The following is a 27174-nucleotide window of genomic DNA, read 5'->3' as shown; positions in this document are numbered from 1 at the left end:
ATTTCCTCACTCACGTCACAGCCGCTTTGAGAGGAAAAAATAAATAAACATGATTAAAAGGAAGAGTGAGTGTTGGGCTCCAAGTCCCCCAGCAGGAGCTACGGTTAACTTTGTCCTCAAATGTACAGAGAGAGGAACCCAGCTGACAATCATGTCTCTTACAGGAAGCACTCAATACACAGAACGACGGCTGCTGGAAGGCTGTTGCGTAACGTCCAGAAACATGAGAAATACTCTCAAATCAATAGACTAAAACTTGTAGAAAAAGCTGCATAAGCTCTGCACCTGAGCCAGCATTTTGCATTTGCTTAAACAGGAATGAGATGAAAACGTCTGTAAGGAAATTCTTCCTCCCCCAGTGTCGACACGATATGCTGAGATACTGTACAGTGATGCAATTAAGAGTTGAATTCTCTAATTCGCCCAACCTGCTGCTGCAGCTGGGTACCAGCCAGGGTTCGGGTTATGATGAAGCTAAAGGCATGCAAATCCCTCAAGAAAAATACCCCGAGTCACAATAAAAACTGTTAAAGCTGCAGTCTAGGATGTTGCAACATGTAAAAGACAAATAAGATCCATTTTGCTTACTTCACTCGTTTGCACAAAAACTCTAATCGGGATGATTAAGCTCATTCTCATTAATGTTCAGTTAAGCAGTCTGTCATACAACACTATAGGTTTGACTGTCATCGAACGCATTTTAGGCTTTATAGACTTTAATTTTTATAGCAAAAAGGCAAATTACTGTAAATCCATCTACGATCACGAGGCCCATCGTGGATAGGAGATTATTCACCCGAGAGTTCCCCAATCATCTATTATCATTGTCATTTACGAGCATTTACCTGAAATGCAAACTGAGATCTCCAAAACTGTTAACAAAGACCCTCCCCTGTTCGAAGGAAGGCAAAAATAGACCAGATCATGATTCGCCGTTCTCCAGATGATCCTGCAACTGCTTATTTTCATGCCAGCGCTTTGAACACTCATCACAAAATAAGCCCCTTCATGAACCCATCGGATTATGTGGTAGACTCCATCCAATAAAACGGAGTAAGCATTTTAAGTGTAATAACTGGGAAAGGCATAAAGACATGGTTAACCTATAATGAACTTGGCAACTGCAGCTGCAAAACCGCTCTTTTGCTTAGGATTAAAACTGTTTTTTTCACCGTCTGGTCTGTCTGAAGCATATGACTCTGCTCTATCAGTTCCTTTCATCTATGGTGTAATATTCTTCTGACAGCAGCTAGTGTGTCTGCACTAAAGAACGGCACCTTCAACAGTCATGCCAGACGGTGACAAACTCAAGTGTAGTTTAATTTGACAAAAGTAACACCCCAGAAAGGTTAGTGTCAAACCAATGCATGTGGCTACATCAGCAAAGAATATCTAGTCAAGTATGCACCTAATGTAAGAACGATGTAGGACTAGGTTCAAGAGTCAACAAATAACTGCAGGAAGGAGTATTTTTGAGACATCTGTTTTAATCTTGAAAACAAGCCGAGGAATTATAACACCAACTATAATAACCGGCAGTATGAATATTTCTGATCACATGCCATGCACTCTAATCAACAAAATTCATTTTACTCCAGGGATTCAGAGGCTTGATATATTTTATTGAAAGACACTACTCACTGGTGTAACAAAGCTAGGTAATGAAGTATGCAGTTCCACTGCAGGATCTGAAGTAAACAGGAAGGAAAAAGGTCTTTTGCTCTGTGTGTATTGGGTTGATGACAAAAGAGCCACAAGAATTGAACTAATCAATAAAAATGATGGCATGCGGGCAACTCTTGATACATTTTACAATAACATCTGAAGCATTCGAGTTGCAGTGGGTTCAACCTCACGTGTTCTAGCTGTGCTACGACGACAGCCCAGACAGAAGCTACAAATGTGTTTGTGGAGCTGCAAAATGTATTGAATCACAACGGCCTTTTCAGTATAAATGTATCCAATATTCCAATTACAAAGGACAGCTTAGATGAAAGGTTTGGCAGGCTGTGATATTTCAGGTGCGATACTCCGCTTCCCAGTGATTTTGTTGGCCACTTGGATAGACCTTCACTGTCCCATTATGTATTAGATGTTTTCTTAATATCTTCCAGCCCTTAGTGTTCAAGTTGTTCCATCCGATTGGTTTCTGTGCACATTCATCACTTGTAAATTTTATCACCGTAATCAGTTTAATGATTTGCCAGTACAGTTTTATTCCACGCAGACCTAACTCTGAGCTCAATAGCTTCTCTCTTTCTGACTGCCCAGTGATTTTTCTTCTTCTTCTCCTCTCCGATGTTGACTAGAATTATGGTTAAAAGGGTCTGCACCCTGCAGCTCTGGAGCCAGAGGCAGCTCTTAAGTTCCTTTACTGAAGCTCTAAATAACTTTGGCCCAATAGTCTATAGAAATGAACAGTGTTTTAAAATGTAAAGGGTACTAGAAAAAGGCTGGTCTTAGGTGTTCTTTGAAGTGTTTTCATGCAGTATTTGCACAGATCTCCACAACAGGTTGTCACAAATAGAGCCAGGAATTTATTTTGTTAAAGTATGTTTTATTTTTTTTTAAACTTTCCTCTTGCAGTCAAGGCTAAAGGGTTTTCTCTGCCCTTAAACTGCTACTATTTGTTTTATTGTTGCCAAATTGTCCTGAAAGCCCTGCAGTCTTCCCACATACGGCTTTTATATTCTGCTGCTGTCTTACAAAGTTCAGATAAGCACCATTTTAAGGAGAATGTTATTAAAAAAACATCCAAATAACTAGATATATAATAAACGCTGATCTCCTAGTTGCCTTATATGATGTCACCATAGGAGTGTGTGTGGGGTAAGCTTTAACCTGACTGAAAAACTATAATAAAAACTTTTAAAAAATCTAAAGAGTTTTATTGATTTTACGTTTAAAATGTGGCAAACCGTTTTCACAACCATAAAACTGAAACAAATGTTTATTTTTCCAAGCCTAAAAATGCTTCTGTGGTACTTAAATCGAATAATAATAATAATAAGTTCAACATAATTTGCATGTCATGCATTTGTGAAAATAAAAATCGAACATCCTACAAGCCAGTCTAATTGTTTTGGGCTATCAGCTGCAGTCCTGTTGCAGACAGCCACTGAAGCTGGAGATGAGGCCCTTTCCTCTCCTCCTGCTCTGCCAGGCTTTCCCTGTCAAATATTTATAGAAGCTGAAACGTTAGATGGCCACAAACAGACTTGAAGCTCTGGGCACAGAAAGTCCAGCAAGCAGACGCTTGTAGAGCCATGCCTGTGGATAATTTGAAAGCAACTGTTGACATTAATGAATAAAGTGTCCGAAATGATAAGTTTGACGCAATTCTTAAAGCTGTTAAGAGTACGTGAGCCTTTACTGGAACTGAGGGGGTTGGGAAACGAAATAATCACTTCTGGCATGAATGTTGGCTCTTCTTTCCTAATTATTCACGGCGTCGACATTTGACAGACAACCTAATTAACTGTTTCCGCTGACATTACTTTTAGGACAAAGGTGTTACTTCAGAACAGGCGATTTAAAGACCAACCCTGACTGCTTCCAGGCAGTGGCAGGCTAGTTCTGCTAGCAAAGGCTTTGCCAAACATTTCTTTACAGCTCAACAAAGTTTCTGGAAGCATCTACACATGACAGCCTAGATTCTCCCCTCGATTTCACATTAATCCCCAACACATGTTGAGGCGAACTAAGTTAAAACTGTTGCGCCAAACCGAACCAAGCACCCTAATCCAATGAAATAACCATTGAGGTTCTGTATGGAGCAGCAGCGAGCTTGAGAAATGCGAGACTACGGAGCCCCACAGTCTGCGTTGAGTGAAAATCAGAGCCTCGCCACATTTCCAACTCAAAAAGCTGGACTTTACGAGCCTGGCTGCTGTGAGTCTCAGCTTTAAAGGCAGCGCAGACAGGTCGGCGACTGACCTCCCTCTGCCTGCCTCTCTGCCTCTCCGCCTGTCACTGCCGACAGGAAGAGTTCAGACCCGAACCAGAATGGCAAGCTGCTACAAAGAACAAAATTACCTTGCTGCTCTGAAAGCCTTCAAGCGCCTTCAGCGCGCTGTCAGTGAGTTTCACATGAAAGACGGTGACATTACTGCCGTTGCTCACTCTTCCACAGGACAGTCCGTAGCACTGCTCCTCCTTCAGCGCCGCCATCTTACCCACCGTTCCCACACTCTGTCGTAAACCGAGAAGTCCCGTTGCTTTTCATTGAATATTCAGTGGCTGGTCATTGATGAAGTCACTGAACTGCGAGGAAGCCAGTGCAGTTATATTTACTAAACCCTCATCCCTTCACGTCACGTTTCTGCTATTTAGTCAAATTAAAGCAATATATCCGTCTCGTTAGATACTTTGAAAAAAAAAAAAAAAAAAAAAAAAAAAGTTAGGTGACCTCATGAAAAATGGGTCATCAGGTAAAATGGGTCAGATTTGGTTGGAAATATTTCTTTAAAAAAATCGTTGATAAATTGTACATATCTGCTCACTTGCTACAAAGCTGATTATTAAAAAAAATCGGGGTGGTATAAGGTCCTTTACATGGGGAGAGCATGTAGAGATCTCAGAGTGGAGCATAAAGCAATATTATGGTATCCCAGTATGGCATTATAGATATAGAGATGATAGAACAAATATTGTATGTTTTCAAAACAAAAAACAGTTTGTTTTTATACATTTTTGGACCAGTTCTAAAACTAAAATTTTACAGATTTTAAATAAGTGCGATTTCTGTCCCAAATTACCAAAAACTCAACATTAAGATTGATTACGTTTCCAAAATACACATTTTCTTCTAAGAATTAACTGCTATTATTATTTTATCCTGATGCTTAAATGTCATGTTTAACTAAACCATTTTAAATATTACATTTAAAATTACTCACGTTGACCCATATTACCTCAGAAATGGATGGCTGCTACAATCATCTAATTCAGTGGTCCCTAAAATTGGGGGTTTAAAAACTGCAAGTATGGCACCTTTAGATACTTTTAACAAATCATTATGTTAGAAATTAAATACTAGTTGCAAAGAGCAATAGTTTAATTGCACATGGTGCTTGTAATGTAGTGCTTGAATGTGCAACCAATAGTTGGGGGGCTTTGTGGGTCTGAACCTGAAACATTTGGAAACTACTGGTCTAAAATAATTTTTTCTTTTACTAAACTTTTCTAAGGCAAATGTCAATTTGCAAAAGCATTTTTTAAAAGTTGTTATAAAATTCTTTATCAAAATGTGGTCAATTTTAGCTGACTTCCTTCTATAATGTACAAAATCTTTTCTAAATTCTAAAACCCCATAAATGACATGCATTTTACAGCAAATGAGATGTAAGTGAACATCTTTTTTCATTCTTTGTTTTTAGGGAATAGTAAAACATTCATAAAATTCTGATTTAAGTTATTAAAACACAATTAATAAAACTTTTTAGTCTCAATCTTAGGATGGGATTAGAGTTATTATATTGTTGGTTTGTGATCACTGATTTTTCTGACCGTATTATAGGCTGCCAGAAATGCAAGTCAAACTTCCTACTCGGTGCAGGAACAGATTTGGCCCAGCAGTAATGCATCGGAAGCGGGAAAGATAAGTCATCTACAGGTCCTTCTCAAAATATTAGCATATTGTGATAAAGTTCATTATTTTCCATAATGTCATGATGAAAATTTAACATTCATATATTTTAGATTCATTGCACACTAACTGAAATATTTCAGGTCTTTTATTGTCTTAATACGGATAATTTTGGCATACAGCTCATGAAAACCCAAAATTCCTATCTCACAAAATTAGCATATCATTAAAAGGGTCTCTAAACGAGCTATGAACCTAATCATCTGAATCAACAAGTTAACTCTAAACACCTGCAAAAGATTCCTGAGGCCTTTAAAACTCCCAGCCTGGTTCATCACTCAAAACCCCAATCATGGGTAAGACTGCCGACCTGACTGCTGTCCAGAAGGCCACTATTGACACCCTCAAGCAAGAGGGTAAGACACAGAAAGAAATTTCTGAACGAATAGGCTGTTCCCAGAGTGCTGTATCAAGGCACCTCAGTGGGAAGTCTGTGGGAAGGAAAAAGTGTGGCAGAAAACGCTGCACAACGAGAAGAGGTGACCGGACCCTGAGGAAGATTGTGGAGAAGGGCCGATTCCAGACCTTGGGGGACCTGCGGAAGCAGTGGACTGAGTCTGGAGTAGAAACATCCAGAGCCACCGTGCACAGGCGTGTGCAGGAAATGGGCTACAGGTGCCGCATTCCCCAGGTCAAGCCACTTTTGAACCAGAAACAGCGGCAGAAGCACCTGACCTGGGCTACAGAGAAGCAGCACTGGACTGTTGCTCAGTGGTCCAAAGTACTTTTTTTGGATGAAAGCAAATTCTGCATGTCATTCGGAAATCAAGGTGCCAGAGTCTGGAGGAAGACTGGGGAGAAGGAAATGCCAAAATGCCAGAAGTCCAGTGTCAAGTACCCACAGTCAGTGATGGTCTGGGGTGCCGTGTCAGCTGCTGGTGTTGGTCCACTGTGTTTTATCAAGGGCAGGGTCAATGCAGCTAGCTATCAGGAGATTTTGGAGCACTTCATGCTTCCATCTGCTGAAAAGCTTTATGAAGATGAAGATTTCATTTTTCAGCACGACCTGGCACCTGCTCACAGTGCCAAAACCACTGGTAAATGGTTTACTGACCATGGTATCACTGTGCTCAATTGGCCTGCCAACTCTCCTGACCTGAACCCCATAGAGAATCTGTGGGATATTGTGAAGAGAACGTTGAGAGACTCAAGACCCAACACTCTGGATGAGCTAAAGGCCGCTATCGAAGCATCCTGGGCCTCCATAAGACCTCAGCAGTGCCACAGGCTGATTGCCTCCATGCCACGCCGCATTGAAGCAGTAATTTCTGCAAAAGGATTCCCGACCAAGTATTGAGTGCATAACTGTACATGATTATTTGAAGGTTGACGTTTTTTGTATTAAAAAAACTTTTCTTTTATTGGTCGGATGAAATATGCTAATTTTGTGAGATAGGAATTTTAGGTTTTCATGAGCTGTATGCCACAATCATCCGTATTAAGACAATAAAAGACCTGAAATATTTCAGTTAGTGTGCAATGAATCTAAAATATATGAATGTTAAATTTTCATCATGACATTATAGAAAATAATTAACTTTATCACAATATGCTAATATTTTGAGAAGGACCTGTAATTATGTCAGTGAAGCGTCATTGTCGGGAGTAAGAGAAAAACGTGATTAAATGTGAGCGGATATCCAGAAACATTTGGAATGTCCAACTGTAATCAAACAGTGAGGGGAAATATTTGACACCTGACCTCTGCTTGTTGTACAAGAGAAAACCATGACTTGATGTATCTGAATGGGAAATGTCCCTGCTGAGCATTCTCTGATAATACAAATGTAAAAACGCAGCCGGTTAAACACAGCTGGACAAGATACATCACAGTTCAATAGTTAAGCATTGCCAATAATGAAAAGTACACAAAACAAACTGTACTTTGATGAGATATTTATTGGTGCAGAATACAAAAATTAGGAAAAGCAAGGAACGCATTTAATGATCTGAAGAGTAACTTGGTTGGCATAAAACAAATTTTGGCTCTGTTATCTCATCTATTCTGAGGACAGCACATCCGAGTCACAGTTCTGTTTTGGAATGAACAACATCAGTACACAACTCAAAAGATAACCTTTAAACGGTCTTCAGCTACGCTCCAAACAATGTACGCCTTTAACAAACTAGTTGGGATGAATGAGAAATAAGGAAGTCTATCAACAATGAAATAAAATTCAAGAAAAATAAGTTATTTTGCATGAACTTTGTTTGACACCACCATCAGTGTCATTGAGGGTTATTTCAACCTTGTGTTATTTTGAAAAGAATGCAGTTTATGTTTTATTTAACTGAAATATTTTGTTCGGTGGTTATTAATTTTTACTCTCTTGTCAAGGAGGGAAACTACCTCATCAAAAATCAACTGAAGAACAGCTGATCAACGTAAAGTACTCAGTTTAGGACTGCTGTATTGCACTGCTTTGTAAAGGTGTTTTGATAACTTTGGTCATTCAGTGTATTTACATATGTATATAAAGTGTAAACGGGCCAGCACACAGCCAACTATCTCGCCATCTTGTGGACCTCAGATAATAAGGAGCAGTTTGACAGGAAACATCGTACCACAAACTGAAATCACATCATTTGGATAATAAATATCATTTTACAAGCGCAATCTACTGCTTTTACTATATCTCAGCAGAATAGCCATTTATTTTATTTTCTATGTGGTAAAAATATCTTCTTTCTCAATCCATTCTCATTATTTTTTTTATTTATTTCAAAAAAATCACTTCCACACACCTACTAACAAGAAGAACAAACTGCCGGAACAAGGGAACGATGCATAAATCTATACATCTACAAGGCTGGAAATACATTTCCCCATATGCAATTATTATAAATTTGATTAACTGTCACATATTGTTCTCAAACATAGCAGAGAAAAAAGTGTTACAGTGAAGAGGCCATTCACCACCTGACATTTCCACCTCCTTTCACTGAAGGACTGAAGGTGCAGCCAGATGTGCTTCAGTGTTTTAGGCTCCCCCCACTGCATTTGACTCCACCGGTTCACTTCAGTTTCTGGCCGCTATGACAACAGATAGAGCTACTCCACCTATAGCCACAGCAGTTGCACCAAAAAGCCACTTCCAGCTGAGACCCTGTAGATAGAAAAGCAGGGAGTAACGGTTCAGCATGAGGCAAAAAATGGTTCAACAAACATCACAGATGCTCCAGTTTAGCCAAAGTAAATCAGCATCACTTCATCAATGATCGACCGTATCTTTACTGGAGATGCACTGATTAGGCTTTTCATAACTAATGCCAAGTTTTGTTTCTGTTTGAGGTCTTAATCAGGATCACAAGATCATCTCCATTTATTCATTAAATCATTTCTCCCCAACCTTTATCTGATATTATTTATAAAACTGCATTCAAGTACAGCTGGTTGATCTACTTATAGGCCAAAAATGGTGGATAATCTTAGTCTTTGCACATCGGTTTTTTTTTCTGTATTGGACCAATTAGAACCAATCCAGAGAAAACTGGCTGACCGATTGGTGAAAAACGGATTTTCACAATACAGACTTTTCTTAGTTTAAGACTTTCTCACCCATGAAGACTTGGCTCTGGATTTCTGTATGCCGCTACTACTGGTAGGATTTCCCAGCATCTTCTTGTACATGGCCTGCTCCGCTCCCCTTTGCTCCGAGTGCTTCTTCACCAGTTTGGAAAGTTCAGCATGAATTGTCTGTAGAGTTTAAAAAACGAATAACCCAGAAAACAAAGTGATGCTGCAGGATCCAGTTCAGACTTTAAACGTGGTTCCTATACATGATGAAAGTTGTAATTCCATACATTTCCAGAGTTCTCAGTAAATCTATGAACCACTGTTTCTGTATAAATGCAAAGGTTGAAAACAGATTTTTGATATTTCCACAGAGGTCGGGCTTTAAATATAAAACCTGCATAAACCGTTGACTGTCATGAGGGATGGGCAAATGGACGGACGGACAGTCAAATTACATGCTGCCAAACAGCTGTCATTAGCAGACAGCCGGTTGGAACATACAAAAATGTTTCATTTCAAAGAGCAATTTGCCAAACACATGTTTTATATTATCGATAAAGGAAATGATAAATACAGCAATTTAAAATGACTAAACACTGGAAAAATGTTAGTTCGACTCTGCTGGCTTCCCTGAAATCACAGGCTTCCATTACAACAATCATCCTGCAGTTTAGCCCACATGTTCTCACAAATATTCCAGAACCTGAGTTTCCAGCATAGGCGCTGATGTGAGTCATTTCTTTTCTCTTAAAGCTCTTGAGTGACTAAGCAAATCAGTCTTATCAGAGACAGAAAACATTTATGCTTGGCAATTGCACTTCATCAGAAAGACTGAAGAAACACTGTTCGGTTTAGAGGAATATTTATTCTAATACTAATTTAATATTTTGAACTAAATCTTCCTGTGCAGACTGGTACAGGAAGATTTTTGCTGCCAGTTATACAGTGAGGGGACAGTGTTTAGATGTGCATCTAATGAAAGTGATCACTGTTTTTAAGGAAATATAAAACTGACAGAATAAAGACCGGTTCCCAAAGGAAAGGACGAAGTGTCCCGTTTGTCCAAACACCGTGCTGAGTAAAAGCAGTTTAAACTAGAAATGTCAAGTCTGCATGTCATATCAGAAAATTAAACAAAGCAGACAAATAAATCCTCTCGTCAGAACTGAAGAGGGAGGAGGCGTGCCAATGTAATCGGAGTTTCTGTAAGGGCATCAAGAGGAAAGCATTAGCAAAATCCTTCTACTTCCTGCACCTGTTAAAAAGCACCTTATTGATTTTAATGAGATGTTTACTTTAGTATTAAAAATGAATCAGACCACCATATTACCAATGTATTATATCTTACTATTACAATGCATACGCAATGGTACTCAAAGATTATTTTGCCATTAGATGTTTTTTTTTTGATGACAGGAAGACAGTAAAGGATGCACAGAAAGGCCTTCCAGCTTAGATTTATGGGGCACCACCCGAGCTAGTTGTGCAAATCAAAATCTTTCTGAAAGTTGTGTTAAAAAGAAACTAGACTTCTGTCCAGCTCTCAATCTTTATTGTTGAAACCATGCTCAAGCATTTTAGTGTCAACTTTTTCCAACATCCTCAGATAAAATGCAATGCATGCTTCAACCTCCAAAATACACACTCACCTGCAAATGATGCAATTTACCTAACATGCATCTCTCCAAAATGAAATGGTACCCATCATTACACTGCATGTGTACACTTGCATGACCTGTGCATGTGGTACACAGGCCATGTGGTGTATAACAGATTGGTGTAAGGCTGACGTGGAGAGTTCTGGGCATCAACTACTATGGTGCTGCAGCTGATCCAAGAAGCCCACACACTTGAAAACACTCTGTTAAGAGGTCCTTATATAGCCAAATAACCTTATATAGTCGGCTGTACGAGCAGAAGAGGAATCATGGGTAGGCTTTAGATACGGCCAGGGTGCAGGGCGAACCTATTTACAGCAGTAACATGAAAACAGATCCTTTGAAATGATGAATCAGCGTTACACCTGACTTTGCACTGCTAATGGAGTCATCTTTTACCCAACGGCGCCATCTAGTGGCCATAAAAGAACACTTTATTTTGTGCATTCACCAAATGCACCTTTTGACAAAATTTACCTTGTTGCTTGGCTCCAGCTTCAGCGCCTTCCGTAAGGTCTGAATGGCCTCGGTGTATTCACCTTGCAAAGCCAGAACCTTAATCAAAAAGACACACACCAAATCATGCGTGAATCTGGCAGAGTTCAGCAGAGCTTGGAAGATGAAGGAACGAGAGCAATACCTTGCCCATGCGGAAAAGGGCTTTTATGTTATCTGGCTGGTGAGCAAGAGCTGAAACACAAGATTTAAGAGCAGCATCATAGTGGTCCAGCTTCAGCTGAGAGGCCGCCATGTTGTTCAGACACTTTACTTTGACATCCAGCAGTTCCTCCTCCTCCTCAGGACTAATGTCAACTGACCCAAAAAAGACAGAAATTAAACAAGAATCATTAAAACCTAATATATGTAGACAAAAAAGATTGGCAGCAACATTGATACTGACCAGTGTTTAATTGCTGTGCACCATGCATTATAGGAATAAGATAAACAAAGATTACAAATAGAAATTAAACAGTAAAATTGGAATTGTATTCAAAATATGGCATTTGCTATGGGAGTCAAAAGGCACAAAATGTGAAGAAGGGACACAGATTGATCAATATTAAAGACCTTAGGAAAAAAAAGATTTAAACTGAACCTAAAATAAACAACCTGGCCAAACAGTGTGTCATTTGGATCATCACGGCCAAGGTTACGCAGAAATAAAATAAAAACACAAAAACATGTCCTCAGGACCCACGCGGGCTAAATAAATAGGAGTTATTTTCTATCATCAAGCAACACTATAACATACTTTACATCAATAAAATGGGACATGAACAAATAGAGAACATTGACTCCTTGCTGTTTAACGCACCTTTGGAGTTAGAATCTGTAATCTGCAGGGCGATGCTGTATGAGTTGACAGCGAAAGCATAGTCTGCACGCTGGTAGTGAACATTGCCCCTCTCTCTCTTGCGGATGGCCAGGGCAATTCTTTGTGAAGGCAGCATCAGCTCCACGTCCGGCGCATCAGTAGCCTCCAACAGTTCCACTTCTAAGGACAGCGGAGTGTTAGGGGGTACCTCAGGTTCAAGACTGGCAAGAGAATGAGACACAGGTCCAGTGAGGGAAACCAAATAAAAACACCTGGATAACCTAAACAATTTCATCAAAGCAGAGAAAATGCATCTACCATGCTAGTGTTGATGTCAACAAGCTGAACAATATCATAAAGCTACACTACTAGCTCAATTTAAATGTATGTTTAGAGGCTCACTATAAATTTCTAATTTGTGATATAATGCGGTTTGGAGCATGTGAAAATAAAATAACATAACATACGGTAGCAGGATTACAGCAGTAGCAAATACAAAGATCACTGAATCTAGATGTAGGTAAGATCATCATTAAAGGTTTCTGGGTTATTGTAAGAAATGGGCAAACAAATATACAGCATTTTAAGAAAAGTATTATTTCATACCTCTTGGACTTTTTCACATTTTGCCAACATCACAACCAAGCACTTCAAAATGTACCATATAGGCATTTTATTTGAATGATACACACAACGTAGAGAAAGGTAAGGGATACGTCGTTTTTAATTTTTTTTAAGCAAACAAAATTCAGAAAAGAGTGAACATAGCTTGTCGGATATAGCATCAACACAAATATGCACTGAAATGATAAATTAACCCATGTTTGGTCTTTCTAAACACATCCAGACTTAAAGCTTGAGAAAACTTTCATAAACCTGAGTTTTTTTTCTGGGTCTAAAACCTTTAAACAAACTAAACACATGAAATCAAAAACATTTAAATGTCCTTTTGTACAGAGGTAAAAATCAGTTGTCAAGTAACAAGTTGAAACATTCCTTGTACACTGACTTGCAAAAGTATTCACCCCCAAAATTATGGTCAAGAATATCCCTGTATTTAGCACCATCCATCTTTTCCTTGACTCAAACCAGTTTCCAGTCCCTGCTACTGAAAAACATCCCCACAACATGATGCTGCCACCGCCATGTTTCACTCTGGGAATGATGTTCTCGGGGTGATGGCATGCGTTGGGTTTGCATCAGACATAGCGTTTTCTTTGGTGGCTGAAATGTTCAATTTTTGTCCCATCTGACCAGAACACCTTCCTCCATACATTCGGGGAGTCGCCCACATGCCTTTTGGCAAACTTCTTATATTTAACACTAAGTAATGGCTTTTTTCTTTTTCCATTAAGCCCAGCTCTATGGAGTGTATGGCATATTGTGGCCCTATGGACAGGTACTCCATTCTCTGCTGGGGAACTCTGCAACTCTGTGAAGATTTTTAATCGCCAAGCAGTGTACTGTGTTACACCATGTATGCAGTCGTAATAATTTAGCTTTGTGCGGACGTGTCCAGAGGTCCTCCTCAACTATGCGAGGTCCTTATAGGCACCATGGAGTCAAGTCATGTAGACTCTAGGGGAGTCGGGCGTACTCAAGCATATTCTACATTTCTCTTGCAAAAGACCACAGTTTAACCTAAAAAGGTTTACCCTTTTTGTAGAGAAAATTGTATCGCATTTTTACTGCAGTCCATGCAAACGGTCAACTCTTACTTCTAGGTAAACACAGCCTTCTTTTTTTTTTGTTGAAGCAATTTAAAATCAGGAAGTTTTTTTTTTATTTTTTATATCAGCCCATTCCTCTCTATGTTACCAGAGAAGCAGGTCTGAATGGCGAGCAGTTGCTGTTCACAGCAAAGTAGCCTGATTAACAGCAAGGCAGAGTGGATACTAAACATTCGGGTTAAAAATCAGTCAGCAGACAGATCTAGATCAGCAATGAGTGTTCCTGCTCTGGAACCAGCTTTCTTGTCAGTAAATTGTTTTCAAAGCGGTTAAAATATACAGAACTATATTTTCCTACCTTCCCCTGGCACCATATGCATATTTTGCATCAGTGTGTATGAGAGCCTTCTCTCCCATTTCCATGAGCTGCACAGTCAGGTCCAGTGCCTAAAGGTGAGAAGCGTAAATTACTGTTAAATACATTTTTATCAAATTTGCTTTCCTAAATGTAAAGCCTGTAAAGCAAATCACAAAAATGTGCATACATCCATATAATTAATCTAACAAAAACAAAGGTTTGTACCTGGGTGATATCGCCATCCCCAAGAGTAAAAGAGAGATTATGTTGCTCTTCTACAAGGGTACCATCCATCAAACTTGTTTTCAGATTAATTCCCACATTCTGTCCTTTCTGAGGTCGGCTGCCTCGCCCCTTCCCTGCCTCTAGGACTTTCTTCTTAAGCTGGTCATTTCCTGCAAACAAAATAATTCACATTGTATCAGAACAAAAATGATCTCTTTCTGGTGATTATGGAGCAATCAGAAGGTAAAATCAATTTTGTTCAACATTATGCAGATTTGGACTCATACATACAAAATGAACAAACAACAGCACTAATCCCAAAGCCTGAGTCTATGTTTAAGATTTCACTATAAGGCACCGTGAAGCATGCTATTAGCTTCAGTCCAATTATGTGTGATTAACATGTAGGCTATAAAGCAGCCTCCTTAAAGCCAGATCCACATGCTGATTGTTACCACCAGCTTTAAAGCTCGAGTAAAACCTTCCACAGGAATGTGATCTGTCTATCATCGTACATTTCAAACATACCTAACACATCCAGCCATTCGTCCAATTGCTCTGAAGCCTCCGATTCTTCATCGGCATTTTTCTTCTCTCCATTCTCTGCTTTATCCCCATCCCCACCCCCGGCATCTTCCAAAGGAGGAAGATCGTCATCGATGTCTTCTTCATCTAAAACCTCAAAGTCTTCCCCGCTGTCCAGCAACGACGTTTTTCCACTCGTCTTGGCAGAAGGAGTATTTTCATGGCCATCTGATGCGTCCATAGTCTCCAGTTTTTCAATCAATAGTGCATCACTCTGGTAGGCAAAACAAAAGGAGTGTATTAATATGCATTTAGGAGTCATATTTAGTTCTGAGCTAAGATCTTAAGAGACGAAATCACAATCACAGATCACTTTTTCATTTAATCAACCTTGAGATGTTCTACATCAAATGTTATATAACTGTTTCACACTAAAATCTGTTTTAATTTTAACAAAAAAAGTACTAAAAGGTCGAGAGGAAAATTCCGCACCTAAGTGGATACTGATAAGCAGAAACAATTGAATTTGTGGCACATTTCTACAAGTTTCTAACCAATTACCTACGAGCCAAACTCAAGCGGCTAGCAGGCTAACAGATTAGCAAGATACAGTAGCATTAGCTGTTAGTCTCGCTACTAGCTAGCTAGCAAACTGTTTGTAAACATAAGGGAACACCTTTTTTCGCCTTTTTTAGCCACGTACAACTCATTTAATAATTTCAGAAGGTAAGAACAGGTCAATGCGTCATTGAATAAACAAATAAATCACCGCTTACCTCCAAACAACCTTGTTTTGGTCCCGAGTCGTGGCCCCCTTCATTCAGTTCACGGCAGAGAAGTTAGCTCTCGCTTCGTCATCGGGACAAGACTTAGTTGTGTTCGTAATGGCGAAGTTTCAACATCATACTTACTTCAGCCAAACAGCAACCCCTGCTTCCGGTTGACCGGAAGTCCTCCTCCGCTCGTGTTAATGGTTTACCTTGCATAAACTCACAACCGTGGTTTAAACGTTGTTGATTATCTTTGCTAATTTAAAAGCAATAGAGAGTATACTGCTGAATAATTAAAGGTTTTCAAAAAGAAAATAACTACAGCATTATTAATATTTACACTCTCCAGAATTGGAGAGTGTAAGTTTTTTTTTTTTTTCTATGGCAGCATACACATTAATATTCCACGTCCTTTACAGAAAAATAAAGGTATATAGATAAATAAAATGACTTTAAACCAAAATATGCATTAAAAGAATTAACGTCAAATTTAAGCATTATGGAAGCAATAAAAACCTTGAACATGCAAATTCAAACAACAAATAAATAGTTAAGAACTGATAAAAATTGAACTGATAAAGAAATGTTTGTCCTTAAAGGCAAAGCTGGAAAAATGGTAATGTTTTATTCCCAACAGTCTGGGCACATCTGAGCTTTTTGTGAAGTTTGTTATGCAGCTGAGGAGCCTAGAAACTAAATGCTGCCTACTCTTGTTTAGGTAAGATCTCTACTAACCTAGTAGTCATGGTTAATACCTGGCCAGTAACTTGGAAATGTAATTTGCCCATGGCCTTTTAATGCTTTATAGGCCTGTGATATTTTAAACGTATCCCTTTTTAAACAGGGAGTGAGTTCAGCAGTCAGTACTCTGACTTTTATATATTACATTGTATGATAAATTAAGAGGAACTAGATCATGTTGTAGCTGGGAACCTTGATCATAATTTAATTGGTGAACTGTGAAAACGAATTAATTCAATTTAACTTGGGTGAACTAAATTTAGAACTAGTTCTTGTTAAGGATTAACTGGTACAACACTTCCTGTCCTCATTTCTCATCCCCCTAAGCTCAGCAGCCCATTTTCTGGCATTTATCAACTGTGCAATTCATTGAATATCATCTGATCACGATTCATAGAAACCCTCTCTAAATGCAGATTGTCTTAATTAAAACTCAAGCTGTAAAATTAGTTAAACAATATTTCTGCCAGTCTGAAACATTTTGGACAAACATAGCATTTTATTCACTTTATGTCAACTAAACCCCTCAGTTCAGACAGTGTATCTATTTTGTGACCCTTTGAATTTAAGTTAAAGAAAGATTTAAAAGAAGAAATACAGACAACAGGGAAAAAAAATCAAATTACATTTATTATTGATGCATTGTTTCTTTTTTATAAGCAAATTATGTTTTTCTTTCAGTCTAAAGAAACTTTACAATATAAAGAAACATACAAAGAACATCTTTATTACCTACACAAGACACCTAAGTCCCTAAGACAAGATTCTCAACTATCCTACCATAAAATACAAAGCAAACCCAAGAGACAGACTGCTTCATATTGAATACTGCCGCGTCATCTGAGAGGACCATGAATGGTTCAATCCAAACTCTCCCCGAGTAAAACAACCAGCCCACCCGACCAGCAAATCTTCCTAATGGTACAGTATTATACATCACAATAGAAGTACAGAGATGGCCAACGATCAATATACACAGAGGACCGAGAGAGGATCAGTGACAGAGCTTTCAACTATACAATGCTATAACAGGAGTGAATAGCAAAGAACACAGTTTTCCTATATTTCTGATTTTGATTTACTCTTAATTTATAATCATGATATCCTTTTTTTGATAGAAATCATTCATATTACTGCAACATGAAGTCACATGTCTTTTGTCAGAAGATGCCCTTTGGAAAACTTAGGCACAGGATTTTTCTATTTCAAAGCCAACAGTTACATTAGACTGAAATAAGAAAATAAGTAAAGGGGCAGAGCGAAGGACGCCTCGGCTCGTTTTGCATCTCTCCATCCTGTCCTCTTTCTGTCCTGTCCTCCCTTACCACACCTTCACCAGGTTGCTGTCATTTACACATTCAGTCACTTTACAGTATCTTATAAACTTAGCCACGTGAGCCAAATGGTTGGGTTAGCGCATCTTTTTCTCTATGAAAAAACATGAACAGTTTTATTTATAATTTACTTTCAGCTGTATTCATTGGTAGTGACTGACATATCAAAAACATGTCAATGATATCAAAATGCATTTTACAGTATTTACAAAAAAATAATAATAAAGAAAATGAAAGAAGGGTTGTTGTGGGAGGAAGAGGAAAGAAGGAAGTGTGTCGCTAAATCTAAAGGAAGGGCAGACTGATTCCCAGGCCAGTGATTGCCAAATTCTGGAAATATCCCTGTTTACACTGATATCAGGAAACATAAATATGTCACTATCACCCACAGGGGCTCCAGCTGTTGATTGCTCATTGTCTGTTGTGAATGATGAAGAGACATTTTGATTGGAGCAACAGAACATATAGGAAAAGGCCTAAATAGTTTGATATGTAACCATGTTTAACATTGAGTAAAGATTAGATGGGCTGCAATTTCTGCCACATACATTAAAAAGAAAAGAAAAAATGAAAGCAGGCAACTGAAAATAAACAATCATTTTCAGAGTTTCCTATGGTTGTTCCTCTTCTTTAGACCGGTATGGCTACATCTGCAAAATTCAAGGTGCATCATCTGAGGGAGTCCATCACCACAAATCGAAGGATCTGGCCAAAGGAGCTGGTTCAGTGAACATTTAATCTGCATTGTCTAAAAGGGGTTCATCCGATTGAATGATTGGCATGGACCAGTTGACTGTATCAAGGTATACCGAGGTTTTAAAAAGTTAAGCTTTTGAAAATGTCAGAATTAAATAGCAACATTTTTACTGTTGCTATGGTCTTTTTAACAAGATTCCAGCTTTTTATATTATTGGTTTTATTACATTAAATATGGTCAGATCTAGCTGTTATGAAATTATTGGTTGCTATACCTATATAAAGAGCCGGAAGAAATAAAAGCTATTATGTTCTGCAAAATAAGACCTGTTTATTCTATATTTTTGATTAAATGAAATCCCAATAACAATGCTTAAATACTACAAATAACTTTATATAAGGGGAATAACTAACAGCTTATATTTTAGCAGCAGTAGAAATAACTGTTGCTTTTCAGTTTTGAATTAAAGCAATGACATCATGCTAAACAGTTTTGTTTTAATATTTTGGTGTTAACATTGTGACGCTGCAGGATTTTAACAATAGTTATCATACCCTGAGAATCTTATACCTGCTAATTCAAAGCAAGATAGGCTTTGTGAGTGTATTACAAGGTTTAAAGTGATCCACCAGTCCAAAAATCTGACACTGACAAGATCTTTGATTAAATCCCAGATGAAAACGTAGCCACATAGGTGTCCAGAAGACAGAGAGAGAGAGAGAGAGAGAAACTAACCAGATCTAAGGATTCACTAACAACTTGTAAATAACAAGAAGACAAGCACGTCACAAGCCGAAACCTGTTGTTATTTATAGAGTAGAAGAAATCTAGGATCCACAAACTGCTGTCCTGCTTTGTTATTGAGTTATCCGAAACAGTTCCCGTCCGGACTGTCAGTGCATCCCAGCTCAGCTACTCTCCAGCAAGTGAAACACAGTTGTTTGAGGGGTGTTTTTTTTAAGACAAGACAGATGATCATCCATGTGCACCAGCAAGCAACCTGTACCAGAACAAGTAGCTCTCTTCTTTCAACCACATCTTCATCAGATGACAGCCGATTGCCTGTCCATGAAGACCATCTGGAAGGCACACTGTACCTTGAAATGCAGTTTTATGGAGAGCCACACAATGAGACAAAAACAAACAACAGACAACATCATAACATGTAAACAGAAAATCATTGTGCATTCCTCAGGTGTGTGCTTCCATTGTTTTCATTGGTGCTGCTGCTGAGATACAATGTGCCCTTTAACAGGAAAATCATACCTGCATTAGCTGGATGGTAGCAGTTATTAAAATTAGAATATTATCACCCAAAAACAAAACAAATATTAAATGAAACTTGTCCTGACATCACATTGCCAGTTCATCCTTTTGAAATGTCTGCCATAGGAAAAGAGTTTTCGAAAAGTCCCATGTGAGTCAACAGCTGCAAAGTCCCCCGCATTTATAATCTGCATGGTGTGATGGTGGCATCTGGGAGGGCAAAAGCTTAATGAAGAGTGCAATCCTGGGTGGCCTACATGAGAAGGTTCTTGCTGAAGGAGAGGCAGGCTCTCAATGCAGTAGATAAACAGAGAAGGTCCTTCCTGCTGTTTGGAGACCCTTTCAGGCTCTCACACCCATTTTACAGGCAGTGGGATGTGGGGCCCGAAGGGAAGTCCTGCTTTCCAGGGGAATCCCCAGGGGCTGTGTGGCACCACACACACCATCCATGTAGAGGAGGACAAGGAGGAAGGGAAGGTAGTTAGAGGTAATGCAAGATGCACCAGAGTAGTCGGGGAGGAAGGGATTCAGATAAAGGGAGATGAAGAGGTAAAATGAAAGATTAAAAAAAAAAAAATCACACACTCATCGTCATGTTGGGTGAATACTGCAAAGAGAGAAAAGAGAGGAGAGACAAGATAAGCCAATGCTGGATTAATATTGTTATGTCACCCAGTTTTAGATGAAAGCAGTACCACTAGGGCAAATGCCTTGTTCAGTAGAAGCTTGCAGCAAACATAGCATACAGCAGATAATTGTCTGTTATTTATTTTAGGTGGTAGAAAGCAGACAAGAGATGAGCTCAAGGAGAAGATGTTGCAGAATTTTAGTTTTTACTGATAGACCAGCTTCACACAACCACAGTATAATTTAATTTTGCAACTGTAAGAGAAAGCATACTGTGGTTTTCTACATGCATGTTTCCGAATAGGCTAAAACAAGCAGTGGCGTTTCTTGCATTTATGGTGTCCTGGGTGAGCCCCTCCTTCTGCCTATCCCCAATGAATCAAAATGCAGGAAATAGTCTGCAATTCTGGGACAGGACAAAATGCAGTGCAATTCTGCACAAAGCACATAACCTAGTCTTGCTGTTGTAAGCATCGAGCATGGAGTTCCAACTCCCGATTGACTGCACATGCTGAAAAGCAATAGAACATTTGTTCAGGGTGCAACTGGTAGATAGTATTTTTTATTTTATGTGATGCTCATTCACCCCTTTTCTAAGGCTGTTCTGGGCAACTGCCCACATGGCCCACAGCCAGTGGTGGCCATGGTTCTGTTAATCCGCTAACAGCTAATAGTGGGACTCATTTTTTGTTTAGCAGATTAACGTTTTTGCTAACGTAGCCTTCTCTAAATTAGGTTTCACTAACTTCAAGTCTGCTGACAAAATTCACAAGTTTGTTCCTTTCTGTTGTGGGTATGTCTCGAAGAGTTCATTATGAAAGCAACTGGCTTAAGTGTACATGTGACAACACGTCATTTTGCGACGCAGCAGCAGCAAGCTAATGGCAGTATTGAACTCCAGTTATGAAGTGTTCTTCAAGCTATAGAAGGTGACAACAAAGTTGTCTTAGCAGTCAAGCAGTCAGGGATAGTTTCCGCAAATTTTTTAATCTGATTAACGTTAGCTAAGCTATTATTTTACTTAGCAGAATATGGTTTATCAAGCTAACGTTTTGGTGAGCTGTGCTCACCACAGCCCATATCTAAAAACACCATTGAAAACAAGACAGAGTAATCAAGGCCTGTTTTTGCTTACATTGACTTGCAACAGCATTAACCCCCCTTAAACTTCACGTTGTTTTAAGTTATAACCCCAAACCATTATTGGGATTTTGTTTGACGGACAGTGAATGATTTCCAATTATTTCTTTTTATGATTACAAATCTCAAAAGTGTGACGTGCTTTTGTATTCCAACCTGTTCTGTAAAGGCCTAAGAGATTTGTTAGAGAACATTAGTGAACAAACAGCATCATGAAGACCAAGGAACATACCCGGCAGATCAAAGCTAAGGAGAACTTTAAAGCAGGGTTAGATAGAGCAAAAGACGCTAATCACAGGTCATATTGAAAAGCTGGCATGCTGAACAGCAGTGTAGATTTAGCTTTTTTTTTTTTTTACCAGGAAGTAGGTGTGACAGCAGAGGTGAGCCATTTAGTACATAGGGGAATGTGTGTTGTGTTACATGCTACTCACACTTTCACTTTGGAATGGGTTTAAAAAGTTGCCTGCCATCTCGCCGTCATCCCGCGGAGTGCCGGGGGGATTGTTCATGCCCGCCATATTGTTAGGCGAATTCTACAACCCAGGTGGAGGAAATCAACAAGAGCCAATATGTAAAGATACATGTGGAAGAGAAATCAGCAACTGTGTAACAAGTCAAAAAGTCTTACCTTTGGCAACCCATCCATGTCACCTGAGCCTGTGATCAGAGGTAGAGAAATTAAAAGCATTAACAAGATATCCAGATAAACTTAAAGTCAGTACATTGCTAAAAAACATTAAAGTAATAAATCAGATCTCAATTGGAAAAAAACATGCTGGATATCCATACTGATATGGAATGGGTAATGTGTTTGGGACAAAAGAGCACCAAATCATTTGATGAACTTGATCAACACACAGAAGGCTCAATTCCAAGTCACTGAGAAATGTAACCAAAAAAAACTGATGTGGCAGTCTAGTCTGATTTGTTGAAATGTCATTGCAGCAACTCAAAATAGTCGTCAGTAGTTTGTATGGCCCTCACGTGCTTGTATACATGTCTGACAACATCGGGGTATGCTCCTTATGAGTTGAGATATGGTGTCATGGCGAATCTCCTCCTAGATCCTGACCAGAGGATCACTGAGCTCCTGGACAGTCTAAGGTGCAACCTGGTAGCATTATGTTGACCTAAAAATTATGTTCCAGAGATGTTGTATTGGATTTAAGTCAGGGAAGCATGGAGACCAGTCAATGGTATCAATTCCTTTATTCTCCAGGAACTGCTTACATACTCTTGAGGTGGAGCATTATCATACACCAGAAGGAATCCAGGACCCACTGCACCAGTGAAGGGCCTAACAATGGGTCTCAGGATTAAACCCGATACCAAATGGCAGTCAGAGTGCAATTGTTTATCTTGTACAGCCCTGTGCGTCCCTCCATGGATAAGCCTCCACTATCAAAATGATCATGCTGAACAATGCTGCCGACAGCATAACATTCACTGCAGCTTCCTCAGACCCTTTCATATCTTTCACATGAGCTCAGAGTGAACCTGCTCTAGCTGTGGCCCTCAGCCCACCCTCACGAAGTCTGTTTCTAATGGTTTGGTTAGAGACATTTACCCCAGTGGCCTGCTCAAGGTCACTTTCTAGGCCTATGGCAGTACTCATCTTGTTCCTCCTTGCACAAAGGAGCAGATACCTGCTGATAGGTTAAAGACCTCCGATGGCCCTGTCTAGCTCTCCTATACTAAATGCCTGTCTCCTGGAATGTCCTCCATGCTCTTGAGACTGTGCCTTCAGGCAATGACACTTATTGATGCCATCCTGGTGGAGTTGGACTGTCTAAGCAACCTCTGTAGGGTCTAGGTATCGCTTTATGCTACCAGTAGTCACACTGACCCTGGTCTAATGCAAAGCTATTGAAAAGCAGTCAAACAAATAAGAAAGGGGAACATGTCTGTAGCCTCCACCTGCAAAACCATCCCTCTTTTTGGGGTCGTCTCATTGTTGCCCCTTTAGGGCACCTGTTGTTAATTTCACTAAAACCAAAACAGCTGACACTGAAAAACACCCTCTACTACTAAACTGATCAGATCAATATTCAAGAAGTTTAACTGACTTGATATTGTACAATGAATAAAATGTTTTCCGTAAATTTTTTGAGTAGTGTATTTTCCCTTATAAGTAATGGGTTTTAATTAAGCTGTTTGTTACTAATACAGACAAACAAGAACTTTTTCTGGCTTCACTAATCACATCACATCCACAAGATCAATAAGCCTGCTCATCCCCCTCTAATGGGTTTAAACTTTGATCAATAATAATAAACACTGTTAAAAACACTTCTTGAATCTGCCATGAGAGGGCAACGTACTACTCCTAAAAGCCTCTGAACAAAGAAAGAACAATGTTTCAGCATGAATGTACTTGTGGTATCTGACTCACCAAGTGATCCATTCATATGATGCTGCTCCATAGCTCCCATTCCACCCATGGGTCCATCCGGACCTGGTCCCATTGGAAACTAAAAACAAACATTTTTTCAAAGAATAGTTAAGAAAATTATTATTTTTTTAAATTTCTTTTTAACATGGCAAAATAACTTGTATATAAGCGGAGTCGATCCTTACACTCGGTCTGTTTCCACCTGGACCAATAGGGTTCATCATTGTGTAGATGTTTTCGCTTGAATTTGTGGAATCTGTCGAAGGAAATCAGGTGAATCTTAGAGTGCAGAAGATACTACAGCTATTGTGCTGCAAGATCTCTGTATTAAGCCAACATAGTACTTCCAGTGTGATGTATACCTTCAGAAGTCACCTCATAGGTAAATAGAGTCTACCTGTGAATAATTTAAGCTCAGTATAAATCCAGCTGCTCAATATAGACCTAGCGGTTAGAGACCATTAGTGAACAAACAGCATCTTGAGGACCAATGAACACAGCAGACAGGTCAGGGATGATGTGTAGGAGAAGTTTAAAGAAGGGCAACTGAACCATTGTTCCTTCTTCCCGTTATGAGGAAATTAGATATGGATACCCTGGAAACTAAGCAATGCTCAGTGCGTGCTGTGTGACTCCTTGTGTGTATGCTGGAACGATTCAAAGGGATAAGGTGACCTTGCTCTGACACTGCAGGTAGTATATAGCAGAGAAAAAGAAACAAGAGACAAATTGATCCAGCATGCATAAAGTGGTGGTGAAATGCTGGCTCTGAATGCCACTTGTGGAAGGGGGGAGGACATGTGAGGCGTGCCTCACTGAGGGAGGTTTGTGTGACTGCAGAGGAAATATGCTTTCCCTCCCGGTGTGCGTGTGAGCGTTGCTGTGAAAAGGTTGCCCCGCAACATATCACAATAGATGAATGTATATAAATAATGAATGGAGGACATAAAAAGAAGCTCTACACAGGCCAACAGGAACAGAGCAGTTACACTGTATCAGTGTTTTCTTCTTATCCAGTCCTCCACAGAGGCACTTTATTGGTAGGCTAAAGCTGGGAGGACCAGTCAGTGGATTGCAGATCTACATGCCTTTGCTTCCTTAAACACACTTGGCTGAGCTAATATAAAATACAGCAAACAATTCTGGAATTTCAGTGTTTTAAAGGAGGAAAAAAAGAGCACAAAAACAACCAAAATTGTATGTATACATCACTTTATTCAGTATTTATTTAAACTTTTTCCTTAAATATTTTGAGGCTGAAGTTTCCATATTTCTCAAGGAGAGACAAGTTGCTGTCAGAGATCAAGTTCAGACGGATCTAAACAAGTTTAGTTTTTTTGGATAAAAAATAAGTTACTCACCTCCAGGACTGGGCATGATTGGAGTTCCTGGAGGTCCACCTCCCCCAGGGGGGCCCTAAAGAGGAAGGATGAGTGGTGAGCGCCAGTCAGACACCACGGTGCAACGAGTAAATTATGGTCTGTGGTCACAAATGAGCACATGATGGGGCACCTACCACATAGTTTCCTGGAGATGAGGATGAATAGGCTATCTGTGAAGAGAACAGACATAATGAGAGAGAAAAAATCAAACTCAGTTCTTGTACAGACAACCAGTCCTGGCAGAGAGAAGAGTTGAGAGAGAGTGACTCACTGAATTATTGTTGGGGTTTGGCCACGGACCTCTTCCACCAGGACCCCTGAGAATACCAGTAAGAGAGGTAAAATTACAGAATGGGATTAATGTTTGTGATTCACAGATCTCAGGAGCTGCTGCTTCATGGAGTGATACTTAACAATAGGAAACAAAAGAGTACTAACAGAATAAATCCTGATCAATAATAGATTATAAGTGACTAACACATGAGTATTATAAACCCCAACTTAGACTAAAACATTTTTTCTAGGGTTTAATTCCAGAAAAGTGAAGGTCTCTTATGCTCTGGAGATAATTGTGTTCTCGAGTCACGACAGATCGACATAATTAGTCAGAAAATGTTTATTTTTTCTGTTAAGGAACCACTGGAATTTTTTTGTCTCAAAAACTGTTTGTTTACCATCTAACATTTTTATAGCAATCCTGGTTTTGTTTGCAACAACTTTCAAGAAAAAAGTTGATAACAGTCAACGTATGTTTTTCCTTCTTTACACCTTTCTTTCATTTAAAAGAGTTTACAGTATGTTTGCATCCAAGCACGGTCACAACTGGTAGTCGGGCAACTTCAGCTAAGCTTTAATTGACTTTTAAAATCTTTTCAACAATGTGAGATGTGTAAATCAGAAATAAAGTCTTTATTTGCACACATTAACTATGGTAATCCTCAAGGCTCAATTCTACATCCAAAGTTATTTCCCCCTATTTATGCAATCTATGAATCATCTGTAGTTATCATATTTATCTTAACATTTATACTGATGACACAGGATTTATACTTTCATGTAAATCCTCAAATGTTCCTGATATGCAGAAAACATTTTGTAGCTCTGCGTTTATTGAAAAGAAAATCCAGTTTATTGCCTGTAATACAGATGAATAATTAGGTCAAGTCCATCCCAACAAGGCCAAACCCAAAAAAAGTTGAAAGTATTTAAATGCTAATTAGCCTTTTGGGTTATTTTTGTGGACATACACAGACAAACATCCCCCTGTTCAAAGGCTACTCTTTCTCCTTTTTCCACCAAAAAATATTTTGCAGACTTCTTGTGTTCTGGTCTCAGTTTGATTAGCAAATAAAATAAATAAATAAAATAAAATTCATTAGTTGCTTCTCAGTCATGAAATCAAACACCATAACAGACATATGGCTGTGAATAGGACATCACAGATAAGAAGGGAGAGTTGAAGGGCCCCAGCAAACAAAACAAATTCTCAGATTGTTCTGGTTCCTGCTCTAGGAGTAATGTAGGTACCAAGCATAATAGTTTCAGTCCTGTTTTTATAATCTTCTGAATATTTTAGCAACACCTCCTCATAGTCCTGACTGCTGATCTTTTTGTCGTTGCCAAGTGGTATCTCAACTGCAGTTTGTTGGGGTTATATCTCTGCAAATCCACATTGAACTATTTTTTTTTAAAGAGCAATACAAATAAAGCACAAACAATTAAGCACAAAATGATTAATAACATTAGTAGATTTAGGTTTAAATTATTTTTTTTATCAAAAAGTATCTTTTGAGGAGAAGTAATATTAATGTTTTGGAGAGCTCATCACCAAAGATAAATTATCAAAATACAATTAGAAAGATGCAAAAAGCTGATTAGCAATCAAAAAACGTAGTTGATTGCCGAAA

General features: G+C 39.0%; 3 protein-coding genes across 4 annotated transcripts in view; all 3 read right to left on the bottom strand.

The window, feature by feature from the left end:
- Positions 1-4208, bottom strand: part of ell (elongation factor RNA polymerase II) — a 43928-nt gene extending 39720 nt beyond the window's left edge. Inside the window, exon 1 of the mRNA XM_047375136.1 lies at positions 4036-4208. Coding sequence (XP_047231092.1) covers positions 4036-4170 — 135 coding nt within the window. The 5' untranslated portion in view covers positions 4171-4208. The remainder of the gene's footprint in view (positions 1-4035) is intronic.
- Positions 4209-7526: 3318 nt separating this feature from the next.
- fkbp8 (FKBP prolyl isomerase 8) lies at positions 7527-15848 on the bottom strand. Its single transcript, XM_047375990.1, has 9 exons — positions 15692-15848; positions 14919-15189; positions 14391-14560; positions 14166-14254; positions 12138-12358; positions 11463-11635; positions 11300-11377; positions 9207-9344; positions 7527-8754 (listed from the first exon to the last, which is right to left on the bottom strand). The coding sequence occupies exons 2-9, from the start codon at positions 15154-15156 to the stop codon at positions 8668-8670; spliced, it is 1194 nt and encodes a 397-aa protein (XP_047231946.1). The 5' UTR covers positions 15157-15189; positions 15692-15848; the 3' UTR covers positions 7527-8667.
- A 1190-nt stretch (positions 15849-17038) lies between these two features.
- Positions 17039-27174, bottom strand: part of ssbp4 (single stranded DNA binding protein 4) — a 133657-nt gene continuing 123521 nt past the window's right edge. Inside the window, exons 10-18 of one of the 2 annotated variants that reach the window (XM_047375147.1) lie at positions 25539-25584; positions 25402-25437; positions 25247-25301; positions 24071-24141; positions 23886-23964; positions 22122-22150; positions 21925-22026; positions 20309-20330; positions 17039-20146 (exon numbers count right to left, since the gene is read on the bottom strand). In XM_047375147.1, coding sequence (XP_047231103.1) covers positions 20085-20146; positions 20309-20330; positions 21925-22026; positions 22122-22150; positions 23886-23964; positions 24071-24141; positions 25247-25301; positions 25402-25437; positions 25539-25584 — 502 coding nt within the window. In that variant the 3' untranslated portion in view covers positions 17039-20084. The remainder of the gene's footprint in view (positions 20147-20308; positions 20331-21924; positions 22027-22121; positions 22151-23885; positions 23965-24070; positions 24142-25246; positions 25302-25401; positions 25438-25538; positions 25585-27174) is intronic. The other variant, XM_047375148.1, reaches the window with a different exon arrangement.

This window comes from Girardinichthys multiradiatus, chromosome 9, assembly GCF_021462225.1.
Source record: "Girardinichthys multiradiatus isolate DD_20200921_A chromosome 9, DD_fGirMul_XY1, whole genome shotgun sequence".
NCBI lineage: Eukaryota > Metazoa > Chordata > Actinopteri > Cyprinodontiformes > Goodeidae > Girardinichthys > Girardinichthys multiradiatus.
The sequence above is the reverse complement of the archived record's forward strand: the minus strand, read 5'-3'. Positions and strand labels throughout refer to the sequence as shown.